The 19,141-nt window shown below is 50.2% G+C and overlaps 2 protein-coding genes across 5 annotated transcripts in view; both read left to right on the top strand.

Annotated features, from left to right (window-relative positions):
* Positions 1-266: 266 nt before the first annotated feature.
* Positions 267-3,058, top strand: LOC131207507 (ADP-ribosylation factor GTPase-activating protein 1). 4 transcript variants are annotated; one of them, XR_009156823.1, is made up of 7 exons: positions 267-646; positions 727-1,292; positions 1,359-1,473; positions 1,540-1,650; positions 1,809-1,868; positions 2,005-2,847; positions 2,915-3,058. XR_009156823.1 is itself a non-coding variant. In XM_058200137.1 (6 exons), exons 1-6 carry the CDS (start codon positions 587-589, stop codon positions 2,536-2,538), a joined length of 1,413 nt encoding a protein of 470 aa, XP_058056120.1. In that variant the 5' UTR covers positions 267-586; the 3' UTR covers positions 2,539-3,058. The 4 variants fall into 4 exon arrangements, 3 of the variants coding, with proteins under 3 accessions (XP_058056120.1, XP_058056109.1, XP_058056128.1); XM_058200137.1 differs by having other exon boundaries at positions 1,540-1,617; positions 2,005-3,058; XM_058200126.1 differs by having other exon boundaries at positions 2,005-3,058.
* A 5,424-nt stretch (positions 3,059-8,482) lies between these two features.
* The window catches only part of LOC131215960 (integumentary mucin C.1-like), an 11,712-nt gene continuing 1,053 nt past the window's right edge, over positions 8,483-19,141 (top strand). The window contains 5 exon segments of the mRNA XM_058210356.1: positions 8,483-8,506; positions 17,986-18,333; positions 18,549-18,869; positions 18,943-19,047; positions 19,110-19,141. The exon segment at positions 19,110-19,141 is cut by the window's right edge and continues 181 nt beyond it. Coding sequence (XP_058066339.1) covers positions 8,483-8,506; positions 17,986-18,333; positions 18,549-18,869; positions 18,943-19,047; positions 19,110-19,141 — 830 coding nt within the window.

Raw genomic sequence — 19,141 nt, 5'->3', positions numbered from 1 at the left:
ATAAACTGGAAAATTGGCATAGTTACAAAGTATTATGTTTTATTCGCAATTGGGCTCCGCAAAATGGAGTCTGTCGCCGTAAGGGTTTAGACAATTTGAATTCGGTTCGAATCGAGCTTGACGTTGGACGAATAGTTTGACGTTTTAGCAAACGCAACGAACGAAACGTCAAAGCGTTTCGTGACACGTCGTTTGACGTTTACGAATTTTGCGTGCACTCTTCGTGTTGGTTTTCGGGCAGCGTTCGCGAATTGCGAGCAGTAAAGTGTAGAAAATTGATTTTTTCTTCACAACAATCTGCAATCCGTGTCCCGCCAGCGACCAGGCAACGGGTGGATATAAATGCGAGAATCCGTTTGCTGACATGTGGTGCTCGCACGCAACGGGAACCTTCTCTTGTGTTCAGTGTTTGTTGCGGTGAAAGTGTTTGCATCCCGGATCCGACCGTGGGAGCCCCGTTTTCTACATCCGCACAGTTTCGCCTGCGACCCAAGATTGTGCATCGTGAATTACGCTGCATTTCTAGCGGTGAATCCATCGTAACGTAGTATCGAGTGTTTCGAGCACCGCGTAGCGCGTAGCAACAATGGCCAGTCCACGTACACGTCGGGTGCTGAGTGAGTTGAAGCCATCTGATGGAAACAATGTAAGTGATTGTTTTTGGCTACAACTCCCCTTACCATATGGGTTATAGTATTCCTTGCTTTGCTTCAAAATGTAATGCAGAAATGCTTCGAATGTGGAACACACAACCCGCAATGGGTTTCGGTCACGTACGGAATCTGGATTTGCCTCGAGTGCTCCGGCAAACACCGTGGGCTCGGTGTGCACCTCTCGTTCGTTCGCTCCGTTTCGATGGACAAGTGGAAGGACATCGAGCTGGAAAAGATGAAGGCCGGTGGAAATCTGCGGGCAAGACAGTTTTTCGACTCGCAAGACGACTGGGACGACACGCTGCCGATTCAGCGCAAGTACAATACGCGTGCCGCGGCCCTGTATCGGGATAAAATCAGTACACTAGCGCAGGGCGAACCGTGGGACGAATCGTCCGCTGCGGGACGCTTGAAGGCGGCCGGATTTTCCGGAGCAAACAGCCAGAGCACCGGCAACGGGTCCAGCTCACTTTCACATTCCAGAAGTAGCGGTTCGATGGGAGGCGGCTATCAAAATGGCAGTGAGCCGTCGTACTATCAGGACGGTGGCAGCTACCAACAGTATCAAACGCCCGAGTTTAAGGCACAGAAGGAGGACTTCTTTAGCCGCAAACAGGAGGAGAACGCTTCCCGGCCCGAGTGCGTACCGATAGCGAAAATATGTTACCACCGTTCGCTGACCGTTTGTTTATTGTCCCCGTACAGGAACTTACCGCCAAATCAGGGAGGAAAGTATTCCGGCTTCGGCTACTCGATGGATCCTCCGCCGCGCAGTCAATCACACGAACTCTTCGATTCAGTTCAATCATCGCTGGCTACGGTAGGTGCTCTCGTTGCCCCGAGTGATCACCCTTCATAGCCTACTAAGGATCTTTTTTTCGCCCAGGGTTGGAACGTGTTCTCGAAGGTAGCAAACGTCGCGAAGGAAAATGCCCTCAAGTATGGAAGTATGGCTTCGCAAAAGGTAGTAGAAGTTTCTGGAACCGTTTCGGAGAAGGTAGATGACGCACTTTTTATTTCGTATTTTGAATCCCTTTTATCGTTTTTTAACGTACGCACGCAATCTTTTCTTTGTTTTACACCTATCTTTATGTTTGGTTCCATGATGGCCATTTTATTCTTTGGTTCCCGCTGTGTCGCGTTTCCCTCTGTTAGGTTAAGGAGGGTACTCTGCTGGAAGGTGTAGGTTCGCAGGTGACAAACCTGGCGTCCAAGGTTGGTATTTGTTGCTTCAGAATGCTAGTCGGGCAGATTTTATTTTTTAAATTTGCTATACAAATAGACAAACCTCTCTTCAGGCTCCTGCCTATGTGGCACTATTCATTTAAGCATTTCCCCATTCATGCCACAGGTAACCGAGGTCAGCCGTAAAGGTTGGGGCGGATTGAGTGGACCCGGTGGTAGCTACAGCACACCGTCGGGTAGCAACGATCAGTATAGCAACATTTCGGCGGACAGTGGCATCAGCAGTCCGATGATGAATGGCCGGCAAGGTTACCAACAGCAACGCTCCGGGGACGATAGCAATTCCAATAGCTTGCCACAATCGTATCAGAATTCCAGCAACGGTTCTGTCGGTGGAGACGACGATGACGGTTGGACCGGTTTTGAGTCGTACTCCTCGTCAACCGGTCCCCAAGCCACAGCTCCATCATCGGCCGGTGTTAACAGTGTGGACGTACGGAACGATAACATTGAGCGCCAGTCAAAGGCCGGCGGCTCACGACGTACGAGTGGTGGTAAGGCGAAAACGCAGTCCAGTGTTGAGCAGGACTTTGCATCCCTTGATATTAAAAGCAACCGAGCGCCAAAGAGCGCCAGCGGCACTTCCAAGAAGGCGAACAACAACGCCGAGGACGATCTGTGGAACATGCTGAACAACTAAACCAAACACCGCGCACCGCTCTGATAAGGTGCAGTCTGTGTGAAGGATTTTATTGAATCAACCTATGAAAATTTGCCAGATATGACTTATTATCCATTACTAGGCTCCAGTTTTCCCTCCGGATTGTAATCCCCATCCTCTGACCATGTGTCCTCTGTTGTATCATAAGAGAGTATATAAAGTGTATGGTTCTGGGGCGGCTCGGAGCCGAATGCATTCGTTCAGATCTGCCGGTGGTAGCATTAAAGAGCAAATTAGGAAAATATATCTTAGACGAAAAAAGGTTAGCTGGAGAGAGATAAAAAAGAAGTGAGTAAAGAGACAACACAATATTAAAGAAAAAGTGGTAAATATATACACATATTCTATATTGTAGGTGAAAGGACCACAGTGGTGTGGAGTGGCCTTGGCTTGGCCCTGTCCTGTCTCCATGCCACGGGCCCGTTTAGCAAAATGATTATGTTTATGCGAGGAGAAAGGTGTATAACCAAGAAGATCTTAATTATAATCGCAAACAAGAGCTCCATGCAAGCGATACTATTTTTAACTGCATCCGAAGACGTAAAACTTGAAAGAACCTACTGCCAACATTCTTACAATGAGGATAGCCCAGTCGCAACGTCTTTAATAGGATGTTAATCCGTGCCCCGTGATTGTCCACCCCGATAAGCATCGTTCTAGGTTTGGAATATCTGCATGTCCGAAATCGTGTGTGATGCTTATCATAGGAAACGTGCTGCTCAACCGAGCCTGAGGACTGACCAGGACGTGAATGGAATATTATGACCGACAGTTTCTGATGGCTGCTGTCACCAGCATACCATAATTCATCATTTCATTCCGCCCGAGCCCACCATTCAGCCTGCTACTGGGCGGGCTAAACCGGACGGGTTGATGGTTGTTTGCATTCATGACCAGTGACCACCGAACGCCGTCCATTGAATGCGCCAATGACGCAATCAGACCGATCCATCCTACCGTCCCAGCCCGACCGATGCGTGGGTACGGTGGGTGAGAAAATTAAACTTCGCCCCCGTAGATCGTCAGCATTTGTGATCCACCCTGCTCGTTTAGATCGATCTCCGTCCGGCGACGTGTGTCCTACGGGTTGCAAGTAAATGGACTCAACGAGATCGGTTCCATGACGAATTGGCAAACCGTTTGTCACCATCCCGGAACTAGCGTTCTATTGCCCTCCAACATTTCCGCACTAGGATCCCAATTCTATTAAACCACCGAAGGAGTGGCCATTTGATTCGTGAAATCAAATGGACTCAAGTTAATCTTGTGTATCGTTTTCGCCGGCTGCCGCCTATCGGTCGGTCGGAAGTCTCTTCTTCAGGAAGCCATCGTTTGCTGCCAGACCGGCACCGTTCGCTGCCCTTTCGAGCCGAAGGTCTCTGCGGGCCGCCGCCCGAATCACGCGTCGAAATTCCAGCAACGGGTGGCCCCGCAGCCGTTTAAGCTGGGCTATGCTATGCGAACAGGTTTCGGGTTTTATTGGCCATCTAAACGTGCTGTGTGCCGTTCTTTGTTTGCGTTGAGGATGCTCAAAGCGATACTAGAGCATGGTGGTGCACGGGACTTCGAACTGAGCCATCGTGTTGGCGCGACGTCGTGTTTATGCGACTTCTCAGATAGTGCCCAGCCGACGGTTTATTCGTTCCTAAAAGGTTATGTTTTAATGACGGGCGGGACGGTTTTTGCCGTTTTATTTGTGTTGTAAAAAAAATTTGTTGAGCCGCATAGCTTGAAGATAAGTGGAGGATCATCCCAAAGCGCTAATGGGCCACACGGATGCCTGTTCGTTGACTTGCCATTGTTTGAATCAGACTCAATATTTTTTACAATTTTTTTGCAAGAAAAAACGATACTTGACACGATCCATGGTAATAAATAATTGCATACCCTCCGCAGACGGTGGCGACGATCGAGTTTAAATGCAATTTGTTGCCCAAAAGTTATGGCGGTGATGGACCTTAAAGTTAACATTATTATTAATGATCCGTCTTCGAAGGTCCCCGCCATTGACCGAGTCCTTGAGGGGATGGTGAAATCGGTCGGCCCGTGCGATAAAAGTTCATAATTTATGAACAGGGATCCAACCGGCGACGCGTTGAAGATCACCGCACTTGAAAGGACACATTCGGTCGGAAATGCCTCAACGTTGAGCACTGCGAGTGAATCGGCTGGTCCCGGACGGTGGTGGGCTTGAAGATGGCTCGATAGTTCGCCGAAAACACACTGAACCTTCAGGGGCAATCTTATGGCACTTGAAACTGTTTCGAAAGTAACAGGCCGATGTTGTCTCCCTTGAATTGATTGTCTTGAAGTTTAATTCACAAATTTATCGGGCGCCTTACGCGACTTATTCGGCGCATCTCAACGAGCTATTGAAACATGTCACGCTCGATTGCGCGTTTGGGTGCTTATCGCCGAACGACCGTCTCGAAGGTCGCGAAGGTTGATAATGTTTCATTAGAATAACATAGTCGTAAAATTAATTACCAAATGACGTTTGAATTTATGATTAAAGTTATGATAAAACCAAAGATGTTACCGTCAATGTCAAAGTGTTATCGCGCGTGCCGTGAAGGTTTACCGTTGAGGCATCGTCACCGGCCTCCGAAGTGTTTCTTGTAAAGATAAAGGTTGGACGTTTTGGGCGAGTCCAAGAGGAAAAGGACGCCCGGTTTGTAAATTTACGTCTTTTAAACTCGTTCGCACCAATTGTTGCGAAAGTTGAAAAGGCACGCGCGTGCGTGCGAGAAATTCGAAGCCACGGTGCTAGCCTACTGAGTGGGGTGAAATAAGTGGCACGCATCGCAGTAGCCCAACTGCTTGATTGACGCTTCATTTGTATCGGATTCGCGCGCCGCGACTGTGTCACGAGTGTCTATTGCTTCCCTGTCCTCCCAAGTGCTTCCTAATGGTCTCCCAACATTCTCCGCAACGGAAGGTCAATAGTCTCTTTCGAGGAAAATCTCACGCTTAATTCGCCGCACCGGCATCGATTTTATGGTGATGCGAAAATGTGCGACAATCTGTCCACACGGACAGGCGTTCCCGCCGCCGTAGGCCAAGGCCAATTCAACCGATGCCGGGGACACTGGAACACGGAAATTCAAACCGTAACCCAAAGCAGCCTTTCATTTTTGTTTCTAATATTTTGCCTGCAGATGTGTTCCTCCGATGTGTTTTCTAGGCTACCGAACATACAGGCGCGACTGGGAACCAAACTCGGAAGAGGACAATTATCGTTAATCAGCCGACCAGTTGCTTCCGATCGAAAGCTCACGATGGGGGCCATGCACCTGTCCACCTTTCGAGATGCGCGCCCGAGGGCTTCGAGTTTCCAGATGCGTCGGACAGCGATTATCGCGCACCGAGAAGCGCACAATCCACCGCAGGCGACATCAAGCTGAGAACCCGCTGTCGGATGGTTGATGTGTGCAACGTTGTCGTGCAATTAACGCAAGGACGCGGACACCGTCGATAATTGCCCAAAATGTGTGAATCCTTCGGCGCGAACGTTGCTCGGTGAGGTGAACGTGGCCGCTCGATAGATTCCTTCAAAAGCGTGCTGTGAGTGGTCTCAACGTCCCCAACAAATCACCGGACACCATTCATCGGCCTCCCTGGTTCGATCTGTTTGGCTAAATTATGTTTATCACCGTCGGCTGGGGATTATCCGAAGATCCTATAAGAGCGGGCAGCCAGAACAGGTGTGAATCCCGACCCCTCTGGCTGGATTGATGGCAGCGATGCCAAAAGATGACAAATCGTTTCTTTCGCCCGGCACCCGGTTGTTGATTAGCATAAGCTTGAAATGTAATTTATCTTGCACGCTGGCACACCGGTGGGATGCTTTTCGGTGAAGTGTCATCAAATTGGCCGGGTGGCCACTAATCGGATTCATTCCGAAGTGGATCGCTTCTGTGGGGAACTAGGCTTAAAAGTGGGGGCCCCGCGACAGCATGGCTTGTGGCTTAAGTTTATTGTTCTCCCCATTATTTTGCAGAACCGTCCATCATCTTGCGGACCGTCCGGTATGTGGGTCCAGCTTCTCGATCCTGGCTGCTATAAATCACAGGGCACATCATTTATCTGATAGTGCATTGTATTCCACGGCAAGGTCGTAGCGCACGTCTGCTGCGGAAAGGTCATGGGTAAGTGTCTTCCATAAACGATATCGACATATTTTTAAATACTATTTTATCCACCAATTTCGAAGGCGAACAAATTGATGAGTGACATTTTATTTATTTTAAAACGGACGGATATGGGAATACGCTCAAACCGGTGCTTCGTGTTTGCCCACGGCATGTTCGGTTCGACCGAGAGGAAGAATCTCCGTTCAAAGCAGAATCCCACGGCTTTGGAATAATCCGGTTGTAAAGTTATGAATGTTTACTAAACCCGGGCTACCTTGAGGGACGAGTGTCACCGCGTGTTGCGGATCCGACACCAGCCCTAGCACCTGGCTTAATTAATGCAAAGTGCGTAAAAGTTGTCGAACGACGCTCAAAATCAAACCCCCCGGCGGGCTCCATGTTGGTGAGGATGATATTATTTAATATGCTCAGCCAGATCTCAGCAGTGCGCCACCATTCAGTGTCAGTACGTTCTAGTTCGAGTGGCAATGGTCATCAATGGGATCTAGTTCAATGTTGCCGTGCGCCTTCTGAACCGATCTTCCCGGGGGCTGCCCTTGCATTCTTGTCTGTTAACAATTCTTCCTTCTTCTCCCTACACTTCTACACTTCTATCGGCTCGCCTTGAGACGATCCACATCTTGAGGGGTGACAATTCGTGTTTATTGCGGATTTACGAAGCCGACCAGCGAGCGATGTGTTGCCATAAAAATCACAATCTGCGTACTCTGGCATCTTTCTAGGAAGCTCCGATCGGTGATCGTGGGCTGGGGCGCTTGGTTTTAGGAACTGGTTCTCGATTTATATCGCAAACCGGATGCGCGTTCGATCGAGACCGACTTTGGTGCTATCTTTGTTCGTCACAACGACCAGAAAGAAGAAAAAAAACGCCAACGGATCGGTTCCAAATTTAAGCCGAATCGTCCGAAATAGCATGAACGAGAATAGAAGCGGCAGCATTTTTAGTATCCATCGATTCCGGTTTAGATGAGATTCTTCAGACGGACTGTTCTTTTTATTTTAGGATCGCTTTTGAAACGAAAGCCCCAGACGGCCCTCGCCATGATCTCGAATATTTAAATCGTTTTCTTTCGTTTATTTTCAAACGTCTGACAGTTTCTTGTTGGGTGACTCTCCAGGCTTAAATTAGTTTGGGAAAACGCCCAAACTTGCTCAGCCAGACTGACGACCCGAGTGGATCGATCGAACAAACACCTCTCATAGGCAGTTGGTGACGATAATGGGCTTATGGTTATAGTCTCACCCTTGGCACCTTCAAGGCCACTGGCCTGTGGCCAGCGTGATTGGAAACAAGCGCAAAGTTCCACTCCATTTCGGCGGACGTAGCATCGCGAAATGCGATGGCCGAACCCTCTGACCCCACTGGCGAGCGAAAGGACGGGCGACTCCGATGCAGTTGATGGCTGCACTTTACGTCCGCTGCTCGAATGGTTGTTTGATAAGGACACCACCCGTGGCAGAGTATCCGATAAGTGATCATCGGGCGTCGCATCCTCCCCTTTCTCTTTCGCTTCATTCCGGTTTGGGAGGCTGAACTTTTCGACAGAACCGAAGGCAAGCGAGGTTCCGTCCGCCCGGTTCGACAGTCGCGGCATAAGTGGCATTGCCTTTGCCCTCTGCGCTCCACCCTGATTGTATTATAATAACAACCGAGCCACTTCGGGTCGCTTTTCGGATGTAGTTGTTGTGCCATAAATTACGCCGATCCTGTTACAAGTGCCGCTGGCTGCGGGGCATTACTTTCAAGGTCGCTTCTCATCTCCCCAAAGATGACGGTGGCGACGGTGGCACACGTATTGGAGACGATAATTGTTAGCGATTTTTTACAGTTCTTTTTTATCGTTAATCACTCTGCGCGGTCCGCACTGAAGCACTGAAGGTAAAACTAAATTAAAGTTTCCCCCCTTTAACGGGGGGGCTACCGATTCAATAATGTGTCACTTAAAAAGTGCTTCGACGTAGTTATGCTCGCGTGCTTGCCAGGTCTCAGACGAGGCGATTGATTTACGATCGATTTAAAACAAATATCGAACGCCATGATTGGCTTCGCTTATTATAGGCCAGTATCGCCACGACTGAAGGTTCGTCGCTGGGTCGTTCGTTGAGCTTGTTTGAATTTTTAAACCACTCTGACCCGATCGAGCACCGTTTCCAATGTGGTTGCTTTCATTCGTGGCCGCGCTTTTGTTTTATCGTGTTTCGTCCTCCTTTTCGTGCCGTTTTGAACACGCACGTTCGTGTGACCTGGCGCACGGAATTTGGATCGTTCGCGTTTGGCTCTCCTTTTTGCATATTTGCGCGTGCGTCCTGCACAATAGGAATAATAAGGATACGATTTTCGGTGTCATCATCACAAATGTTACTGGACTGGGGTCTCTCTCTCGACAGCTCTCGATAGGTCGATGGTGCCGTTATCGCACCGATGCCGGTCCTACACACGGAGATCGATGTGTCGCAGGTCAGCCGTGGTCAGAAACGGGTTTTTTGCAGCCACCGCGGTGCTGCTGCCGTTGATCGCCGCAATCCATTGGCGATCGCGACTGGGTCACAACGGGACGACTCCTCGAGGTCGCCTTCGAATGCATGAGGGGTGCGTGCATCTCCGCAGAAGCGCACAGGCGCTTATGCTGCGATAGTACGAACCGCGTGGGGATTCTCACATTTGTGCAGGTTTCGGTGTTACTTTCGACATATGGCAAACGGAATGATGCAGATTGGGGTTTGATGTTTTTGCACACAGCTTCGTATGTCTCCAAATTTCTACGATGGCACACCATAGTTCATGGCTAATGGTGTCGTTCGAATCGAAGGATTAATGAATGTACGTCGGTCAGTGGAAGAATTCACTCGTCCTTCTGATAATTAATCACAACCCACAAAACTCTGTCGGACGATAATCGTCATCTTACGTGCCCTCGGCCATGACATTAATATTCGAAGCAGTTGATACAGGTACGTCCAATATTACGGACTCCGTGGAGCAGTAGTAGCCGGCAATGGGTTTGATCTAGTAAGGAAAAGGAAATGAGGCACATATTTTCCAAAGGTTTAGACCGCTGGGTGTTCGGTAGCTCTTCTCACGCATACTGGTAACGGTGGCTAAACCAGATGACCCTATATGGACACTGCAGGGCAATCCAACACGTGAGCATAACCGACGGATGAGCAAACCAGGTATGCTCAACGAGGTCAGATATATTACGGTTTAGATTTATAGAATAATGCAGTTGGTTATGAATTAAAAAAAAATAATTGACCATTCCACACAAAAGTAAAGATAAACGGACAATCTCCGGTGCTATTAGATGGCAATAAAACAGAATGCAAGTACTGTCACGTCTCCAATGGTCCATTACCTTCCGTTTTACGGCGCAGCTAGGACTTGCATGCTAACAAGAAGACCGTTCCTCTGTAGGCCCGCAATAGGTGTCACTATCACTGTCTAATAATCAGTTCCTGATGGGTGGTTAGTTTGAAATGTGTGCAATTGAAAACAATTCAGAAGCGATTACCGTATTACCATCTCAACGGGACGAACTATTAAATCGTGGCTCTATGAAATATTTCGCTTTTTGTGGGCCACGTTGCAAAGCTACTTATAAAATTGCCAACAAATCCATCATCATCATCATCATCTGAAGTGGTGTGTTAAAATGTCATCGGCAAACAATCGATTAATTTTTCATCCTACACCATCTGCTGACCTCTTCGTAGCCCACGTTAACACCCGTGTCCGATGGGCCCGTCTATCGGGTTGATGGTACCCTCTGTGCAACCCTCCACAAACCGTGCTCGAAGGAAGTCGAGACAGATCGGCGAGACAGTTTTTGTGTCCCGCCAATTAAAAGCCCACCAAACACATGCAGGGGCCTAGCAGCCCCTGCTAGGTTCAAACCGCATCGTTTTGGCCCCGAAGGCTTCCGTTTGGTCTTGAAAAAATGGCCAGCATCCGACGCTAAAGTGCGCGCACGGCTCATTTCGCGAAGATGTGTAGTGTCGCATCGCGAGTCGAAGAATGATGTCGCGTGACTAAAATGTAATTGTTGATTCTAAATTTACTTTTAAATTGAAGAACGTGCCGTTTTAACTTGTTTCGTTCCGTAGGTCAACGTGGCAAGCGAAAGGACTATTTTTAAAAATATTTTTATAAATCCCTCAAATGGACCAAGTGCCTGTCTCAACTGTCAAATTTAGAAATGCCAGCGAGCTTATAGTAATCGTAGTAACCTTTGAGCAGTCGCCGCTGCCGTTATTGAAGTGCGTTGTTCTTAAAATGGTTGGTATAGTAATATTATTAATATTTTTTTAGGACCCGTGAGAATTCCTGTACAACATCTCCAACACAACGTCTTTCGAAGAGAATCACGCGTTCAAGATGCTGTATCCCCTCCGCCGCATAGCGGGCCCGGTTATGGCGGCCCTCGACACCACGCGCAGGGCAGCATCCATCTCCTGTGATGTTCGCGCTGACTGCGGCGACATCGCGACGACGATCTTGTCGTCTTCGCGGACCACGCGGCGCGTATAAATAAGACTTTGAAATTCGCAGCGCATTTCAGTCCGCTGTGGATTTTGGCGCGTCTTGGAGCGTTTTCTTCGGAGCTTCCCATCCCGTGCGGCGGGAGTTCTAGTTGTAGTGTGCATGTGTGACGGTACGGGACAAGCCGCACGGTACTCATGGACACGACGCCAGGACACCGAGTGCTTCCGTTTCAAATAGATTAATCGCCTACGGCAAACATAACGAACTTCCGGTACACGGATGCTGCTGCCTGTAAGTGTTTGAAGTGCAAATACGGTGCCGAAAACGGAAACTTTAGACTTTAGACGGATGAAGATACCGAACCGACATCACAGAGGATCGTTTCAGTGCTAAATCATCTCATCCCGTGAATAGTTCCAGTGCTCGAAAATGGTGAGTTCTTGTGAGGGGGTGGGTCGAGTGTAAAAACGGACTCTAAACCGAATTCCGGTGGCGGGCTCGGTGGCCTGAACGCGAGCCGACAAGGACTACACGTGTATGTCAGGCACGTCCGCCGACGTGACAGTGCGACAAGCTTGCATGGGGACAGATGGTTTTAGATCCGTTTTAAAATTAACTCGTCAGCTCCATACATGGAAGTGGCTTGCGTTGGCGCCGAAGCTTGGCGTCGGGCACATCCGGATGCTAGACACGCTCCGCGAGTCGGTGCGATCGTGCGTTGTTCTCAGCTCCCCCGGAGCTGGGCTGCCACCGATCCGATCTGCCACTGGCGGCGCTGCCGGTGACCGGCTAAAAGAATGCTGATATTTTGTGACGATCACAGCAAAAGGGACAGCAATTCATCGCTCCCACGTTACACCGGTCGGAGTTTGTGGAGTGAGAGACCGGACCGGAGAGAGTGCTGCTGGTGTGCTGGGTTAGAATCGGACTCCCGATGTGTGAAGTCTCCCGCGGTGTTCCGATAGATAAAAATGCTGGATAAATGATCATGATTTACGCGCTATGTGTTGTTTATGCAAATGTCGTCAACGAATCGATTAAACTTCTGATCGGTACTGTACCCGAGCGCACTTTGTCTCGCCGGAAAATAGATTTTTTGCATCCGATGTCGTCTTGAGAAGGGCGCGCTGTAAGCTTCTGTGCAAAATCGGGTCTTTCGCGACGCATGACACATATCCTGCTGCTGTCCTTGCTGTGCCGGTGGGATGATTCACAGATGCCAGTCAATCTTTGAAGGACTCTGATTTTCACTCTCTCAAGGTTTTTAAATTTAAATTATAGAAAACAACCTGACTAACAGGTATTTCCCTGGGTTTGTGGTTTGATTGAAGCTATTGTGGGATTCGCGTTCGTCGCTTGTCGCAGCGTTGTCGTTCTTTGTCGGTTTTTTTTTAAATTTGTTTAATTTTTGAGCATATTTTTACAATGCTTATTGATTACCACAATTCGGAATGCAACGTTACTCCGACAAAGGAAATCTTTCTTCAATTTCTCACCAGAGATTACGTATCAGAGCCCGGCTCTGCCGTATGTTGGTGACATTTAACGAGCCCATTGTTTGATCAGCCGGCACACCAAACGGAGCACCCGGCCAGCCAATCAGTGCGCCATCGTGGAGTGTTGGCATGGTGGAACCTTCCGAATCGGCTGGACTGCGGCGACATGGAAACCTCATTATCATGAGATGCAGAGGGTCCACTATCGTGGCGCACCCGTCCCTAGCCATTGAATCTGTTTGGCCAAGGTTTTGCACGGACCGCGTTTTTGAATGGTCCCACTAGTTACTCCCAGGGCCAGCCCAAAGGCCGGGTTGAACTGTCATATGCGCCCACCAACTACGCCCAAACTGTTCTCTTCCTGCTCCGCTCCGCTTGGAGGAGGAAGATTTGGCAACCCAGTCCCTAGACTGCGTAGTTAGTGTTTGGCGGGCGCTCATAAATATGGATGATTGATATTTGGTTATGCTAATGCTCCACTTTTGTCACTCTTGCATCAGGTACATTGGCGGCGATGAGTGGCTGTCATGTGGCCACCGACCAGTGGCAGCCGGTGCAGCCGGACCATTCCGTTGCATCGGACATCTCGATCCTCTCGCTATCAAAGCCCACTCGAGATTTGATTTGATGTGGGAGAACGGCCGGTTGTATGTTTGACAAAACCCTATGCTCTAGGGACCAGGAAAAGTCGGCCAGTGGAGCATATCAATGTGGCGCCCCCGTGGATTAATAGGTGGCTCGTTGCATAACTGGCACTGGCGCTGGTCAAGCCAGCGACATGACACTGACACAGTCGAGAACCGTTCGGCTCGTAGCCTATGCTAATTGGGTGGACCGTGAACGTCGCCGCGGATAGGTCACCGGCTAACGGCTCGGGAACCGGTTGGTCAATCGGGGTTTTCGGTTTCGATTTCGTTGGGCTGCTTCTCCCAGGATTCGGGTGCATCTTGCGCGCGTATTTTGAGGTTAGTGGAACCGGGGTGATAACGATTATCGTCTTCGCCGTCGATCTGACCGATATTGGACGTGTCGTAGGATGGCGCGATTTATGACGATGGCTGTCGGCTGAGGCACGCTAAACGAAGCATCATGCGTTTCATCAATGCTTGCCCCACTTTGGCGGAAACCCAAACTGTGTGTCCTTCAGACGTGTGCCACAAGATCAGCATCCTTCGGGGAACTAATCACCAGTGTGGCGCCAGAGGTCACCACCGGCAGTTTAATTAGCATCTCACCTAATGGTGGCTACATTTCTATTCTCTTTTCTGTGCCAAATTTCGAAACGCTCATTAAACTGGCCCGTTGACGTCAGGTATGCTATGTTTACTGAGGTCATTGTCGGGTGTGTCGTTGACCTTTGGCGATCCGTTTTCACTTCCCTTTCGTAACGATCATCCAGTGGGATCGTCCCACCGAAAGGATCGATCATTCACTTTTGTGGGCCGCCGTTCGAGCACAGGGTGAAAGAATGTTCGATCTGCGATCTTATCCCGGCACCGGGTTTTGGCTTCAGTTTGGACATTCTTTTGGCACCCCGGCGAAGACAGTTATTCAAACAAATGGGCGCATTATTCAACCAGTTGTTACCTCCACTGTCGGCTATCGGGTGTCAGGTTGACACTAGTTTTTGAACGCTATCCTTCGCTCCCTCCAAGAATTGGCGGGCCAACACTTAAATGAAATAAACAAACTGCTGCCAGCCGTTTATGCTGTATTAATGAGCGTTACGTTGCCGGTATGCTTGGCGCGGGGGACAGGGCAACGACGACGACGGTTAGACCGTGACACTCTTGCGGTTTTCAGCATTTGGGGACACGATGCTTCCCAGCTGATTGCATTGAGCCACGCTGCGGAGGTTCCAGAGTGCGCGAATGTCATCTGCGATGCCCCAGTCAGTGGCCCGGGAGTGTCGGTTGCAAAATAGTGCTCCCATTTTGGTGTTTAGCCTAAACAACGTGTGAGTTGACGACGGCCCAACTTGTGCGTTGACAAACGCGACCACGGGTCAGTGACTCTCGCGTTAAGAGTGAGAATTGTCACCATTCTTTCTTTCTTCACCGTCACACCGACTCCATTCCGGAGTTGTTGATGGTTGGCAGCAACTCAACTTAAGATAACGACCATCTCTCGCACGGGGGTGCGGTTGAGGCCTAAAGAGCGGCCGCAACCGAATAGATGTGAGATGGTGGCCAAGATAAGCCTTCGCGACGCGAGGCTACTTTTGCCTCATTTTCACAACCACTACATGATCCGATCGACCGTTTAGTAGTGCTTAGGCCCCTCCAAAACACATATCGAGTTTGAGTTTTAAATTTGGACTCGGTTTTAAATTTATACTTTGGATCGCATCCGAATTAGCTTCATAAATCGGGGCTCGAAACCCAAGGAAACATAATCCGTTAAATGCGTAGAATCGTCGCACCGAGTCCGATGGCTGACGGGGTGGTTGCTTTTAGTGTCATCTAAACGCGGCCATCGAAAGGGAAAGGAGCACCACCTCCGGTTCTTGGCTTGTTGATTCCATTAGCATCTCGGCCGCGGGCGACCTTCAAACCGTATCATCACACGCGCGCGCGCAAGTCCATCAACCGGTGCCCTCAGCCACAAAGCGTTAATTCTGTCGCGCTCGATTCCGTTTCGATTGATTGAATTCGAATAGCCCCGATGCCCGATGCGCGACGGTCATCCAGCTAAAGGGGGGTTTCGTAAGAAAAAGACGACCCCCCCATGATCGCGTGTTGCTCGAGGAAAGCGCCGAGCGCATTTAATTGATCGAAGGACGATCTGTTTTGAACGATCCGCAACCGTAAACCGTAAATTGTGATAAGCGGAGAACCTCGATCGCGAACAAGAAGTCAGTGTAGATTAGAAATCGATACCACAAACCCTACAGCATCCTATTCTCGCCGGGACGCGTACGAGACCTCGATGAACCCGTCGCCGACGCCGCCAGCGAACAAAACACTACAGCTGATGCCCTTCGATGATCGAACGCTCCGTGTCGAACCAGTTATAATGTGGCCGCAGCAATGTGGGGGCATTGCGTAACCGGCGTCATCTTGTTGTTGGATGGCTTTGCGCGCTTCATTTCTTTTTCGCTGACCCCTTGCGGCCAGGGCGCCCCGGTCTGAACAGGAATGGTGACCTTCGGGCTCGGCGCAACGAGCGGTCAGAAGGTTGCCCAGAGTTGCCCCGTGCCGTGCATTGTAGAGAAAGGTTACGGTTGCGGAATGTTTCGGCACCACCACAACAAGGAAGCGAACCTCAAACAGCCTCACACAAAAAAAATCGCAATTTGAAGTCAACTAATTTGACTGCCAACCTTATTTGGACAGCCGAAGTGCCACTGCGCTGATGGACATTCTGGTGACGGCGATCGACAGCGATTCTTAGCACGGGGCTCGAGCGCGTGTAAAGTGTCCACTCCACTTAGCGTCAACGAACGGGGGAGAGGCCCCACCGCGCTTTTTACCGACTGGCCAGCTGGTCAAACGGTGCAGAAAGTTTACCGAGCACCGGTCGTTAGAGAGCGCGATGGCTTTTTGTTGGTTTTATGCACCCGAGAGCGCTTCTATCGGCGGGGATATTCGTGAGTCACGTTCGTCGCTTGCCGCCGCATTGTATTCTTACGATTGGATGCGCCCGTTTTTACCCAAATCACCCTGGCTTATCAGCAGTGGGACCCCACTAGCGGAGAACTTTATGACAAAAATCAGTCAGTACCCCTTACAAAGGTCATTTGTACAACATTCTTCCCACGATGAGCGGCCACTTAGCGTAAAACAAAGATCTCGCACGTCATGTCGCGCGGCCCCATTTGCATAAGGAGCTGAACGAATGGAATCCGGAGCGTACGACAATCGTGGCCGGAGCCACCGGCAACAGGTGCCTAATGACACCTACGAAACTGGCAGCCGGTGCCCCGAGCGCATTCGGCAGGTCGCGTCGGCACTGCGCCAAGACCGGGTGACCTTTGCGGTGACGGCGAACGCTTCTTCGGATCGAATGTGCCCATGCATCATTCGCCTTCGCCCGGGACCAGCCGCGGCGATCGATAATCGAAAGTAATTAGTTATTGTTGTTTGTGCTAATGGCGTCGATGTTGACGAGTGGTGCGTTCGGTTCGCCGGGGTTGATTATGATGTTCGACTCGGCGCCGTTGGTGGGATGCTACAACCTTTGCGGTGCCGGATGACTCCTGTCGGTACCACACACTCAGTGATCGTTACGATGAAAAATGCGTTCCTAAAACTCGGCACTCGTTGGCGGCAGCATAAATTCTTACTTTGTTGCCCCCTTATCAGCTGGCACAACGCGCCTATGTGGGTCAACCGGTGAGAAGAGTAAATTATTCGTTAATGCCATCATCGATCGGATCGGGTCACTTATTCGACGCGAGTAGCAATCGATCGATGGTCATCGCACGGTTCGCGCAAGCGTAGTTTATGATCGAAAGCTTCCGATCGCGTCGATGATATTTGTGGGGAATGCGTGCCAAGTCTACAATTAGGAGACAAATAATCGATTCTCTGACACTGAGCCTGAGACAATAATTGCTTACCCGGTTACCGGCCGGTACAGGAATGTTAACTACCTACTGTTCTATTAAATAGGAACGTTCATTAGCAGCTCGTCGTCGGCCGGGATCGCATCTTGTGGAATTGCACAATCGATCAAACGCGCCAGTGTTGACCTGCACTCGGGGGGTTCTCGATGAAGATGGATAAGGTGTACGCCGATACGCGGACACGGCTTCGCACCACACGTGGCACACACGTTGAAATTGAAAGTACTCGATCGGCGACAAGTACCGGCGCGCGATGGGGGCCTTGAGTAAATTAATCCCGCGCGTCGGTTCTCGGGCAACGCAGCGAGTTTCTGGTTGGAGTTTCCTTTTCGATGACACATTCCGAACCGAACTCCGCGGGAAGCGTCAGCTGACGACGACGCATCGCGAGGATCGTACCGTAAATTAGACGATCGGGCGGGCGGCAGGGGCAGAGGCAGGGACCTTGGCAGACCTTGACGTGTGGCCTTTTCTGGTGCATCGTAAATTGCAGGCACCCTTCCTTATCGAGGTGATGAGGACCTGTCAGCGGTTCGCGCGGTTACAAATGACTTCGACTGGGCCTGGTTAACCCCTGGCAAAGATCGTCACACGAACGGCGTTCGGACGGCGTTGGCAGCTATTAATCATACCGGGTCATGACTCTTGCCCTAGCTCGCCGTTTGGGGCCACAAACGGAAGGCAGAGGCGTTAATGTTTATGTCTTTCAATTACCATCCCTAACAGCCGAGCCGACTGGTGACGTTGGTGAGTGTGGCGCTTGCGTTGGGCACGGCCACGGCGGACATTGCGACCATACTGCGCGGAGGCTACGCGGGCAACAACATCCTGCAGGAGGATGGCTACCACTACGATAAGCCGAAGGTGCCGTTCGAGGAACCGGTGCCACCGCGCAAGTGTGCGGCGGGCGAACAGAATCCGGACGGAAGCTGTGGCTACGACTACCCGCGGCCGGAGCAATCATTTACGCTCCCGAATGAGTATCTTCCCCCGACGACGACCACCACCACCCAGAGACCAACTACGGTGCGTATGTTAAGCGGTAATATCAACCGAAGCCTGTTCGACTTGAATGCCTCTTTGGAACTCTTCCGTTCTCGTCTCCTAGATTCCTTTATATAATCCTCTCCTTCCCATTCTCTCTCCTTATTCGTCATCCCTATCCTCATTAGTCTGTAAGCATTTTTGCTCTTTTTCTCCCTATGTTAAGCCTGAACGGCGAACATTTCTGTGAATAAATAATAATAATAATATTTATGAGTCCTTTTAATCCATTTTGTCTGTTCCAGACCACAACTACACGAAGAACAACGACGACCCCAAGGCCAACGACTACGGTATGACCTACGGGGCGGTGTTATGAAATCGCGGAGCGCATAACTTTGTAATGTCGTCTGCCCCTTTTTCAGACAACGCGCCGTACGACGCCGTTCACGACCAGACCTACTACCAGAACGACGCCACGGGTAGTCGTAACGACTACCGAGAAGAAGTGTGCCCCTTCGGCCCAAAACCCCGACGGAAGCTGCGGATACGACTATCCGAAACCGGACCAATCGTTCACGCTGCCCAACCGCGTATCCACAACAACACCTCGGCCCACCACCACGGTAAGTTCGCATCCCATCTTAAGGGCCGCACCGATTGGACGTTACATTTGCATGTCATTTGCATATATTTTAGACCACTCGTCGTCCGACAACCACAACTCGCAGAACTACGCCGTCTCAAGAATATCTGCCTCCAACTACCACCACACGGCAGACGACGACACGTCCTACCACAACGGTTCGTAGCGGGGGTCTTGCTGCCTTGGAGAATTTCTAATTGATACCGATTTCTTTTCACAGACCACGAGACGTACGACGCCTAGGCCAACAAC

This window comes from Anopheles bellator, chromosome 1 (assembly GCF_943735745.2).
Source record: "Anopheles bellator chromosome 1, idAnoBellAS_SP24_06.2, whole genome shotgun sequence".
Taxonomy (NCBI): domain Eukaryota; kingdom Metazoa; phylum Arthropoda; class Insecta; order Diptera; family Culicidae; genus Anopheles; species Anopheles bellator.
This window is presented reverse-complemented; position numbering and strand designations above follow the sequence as displayed.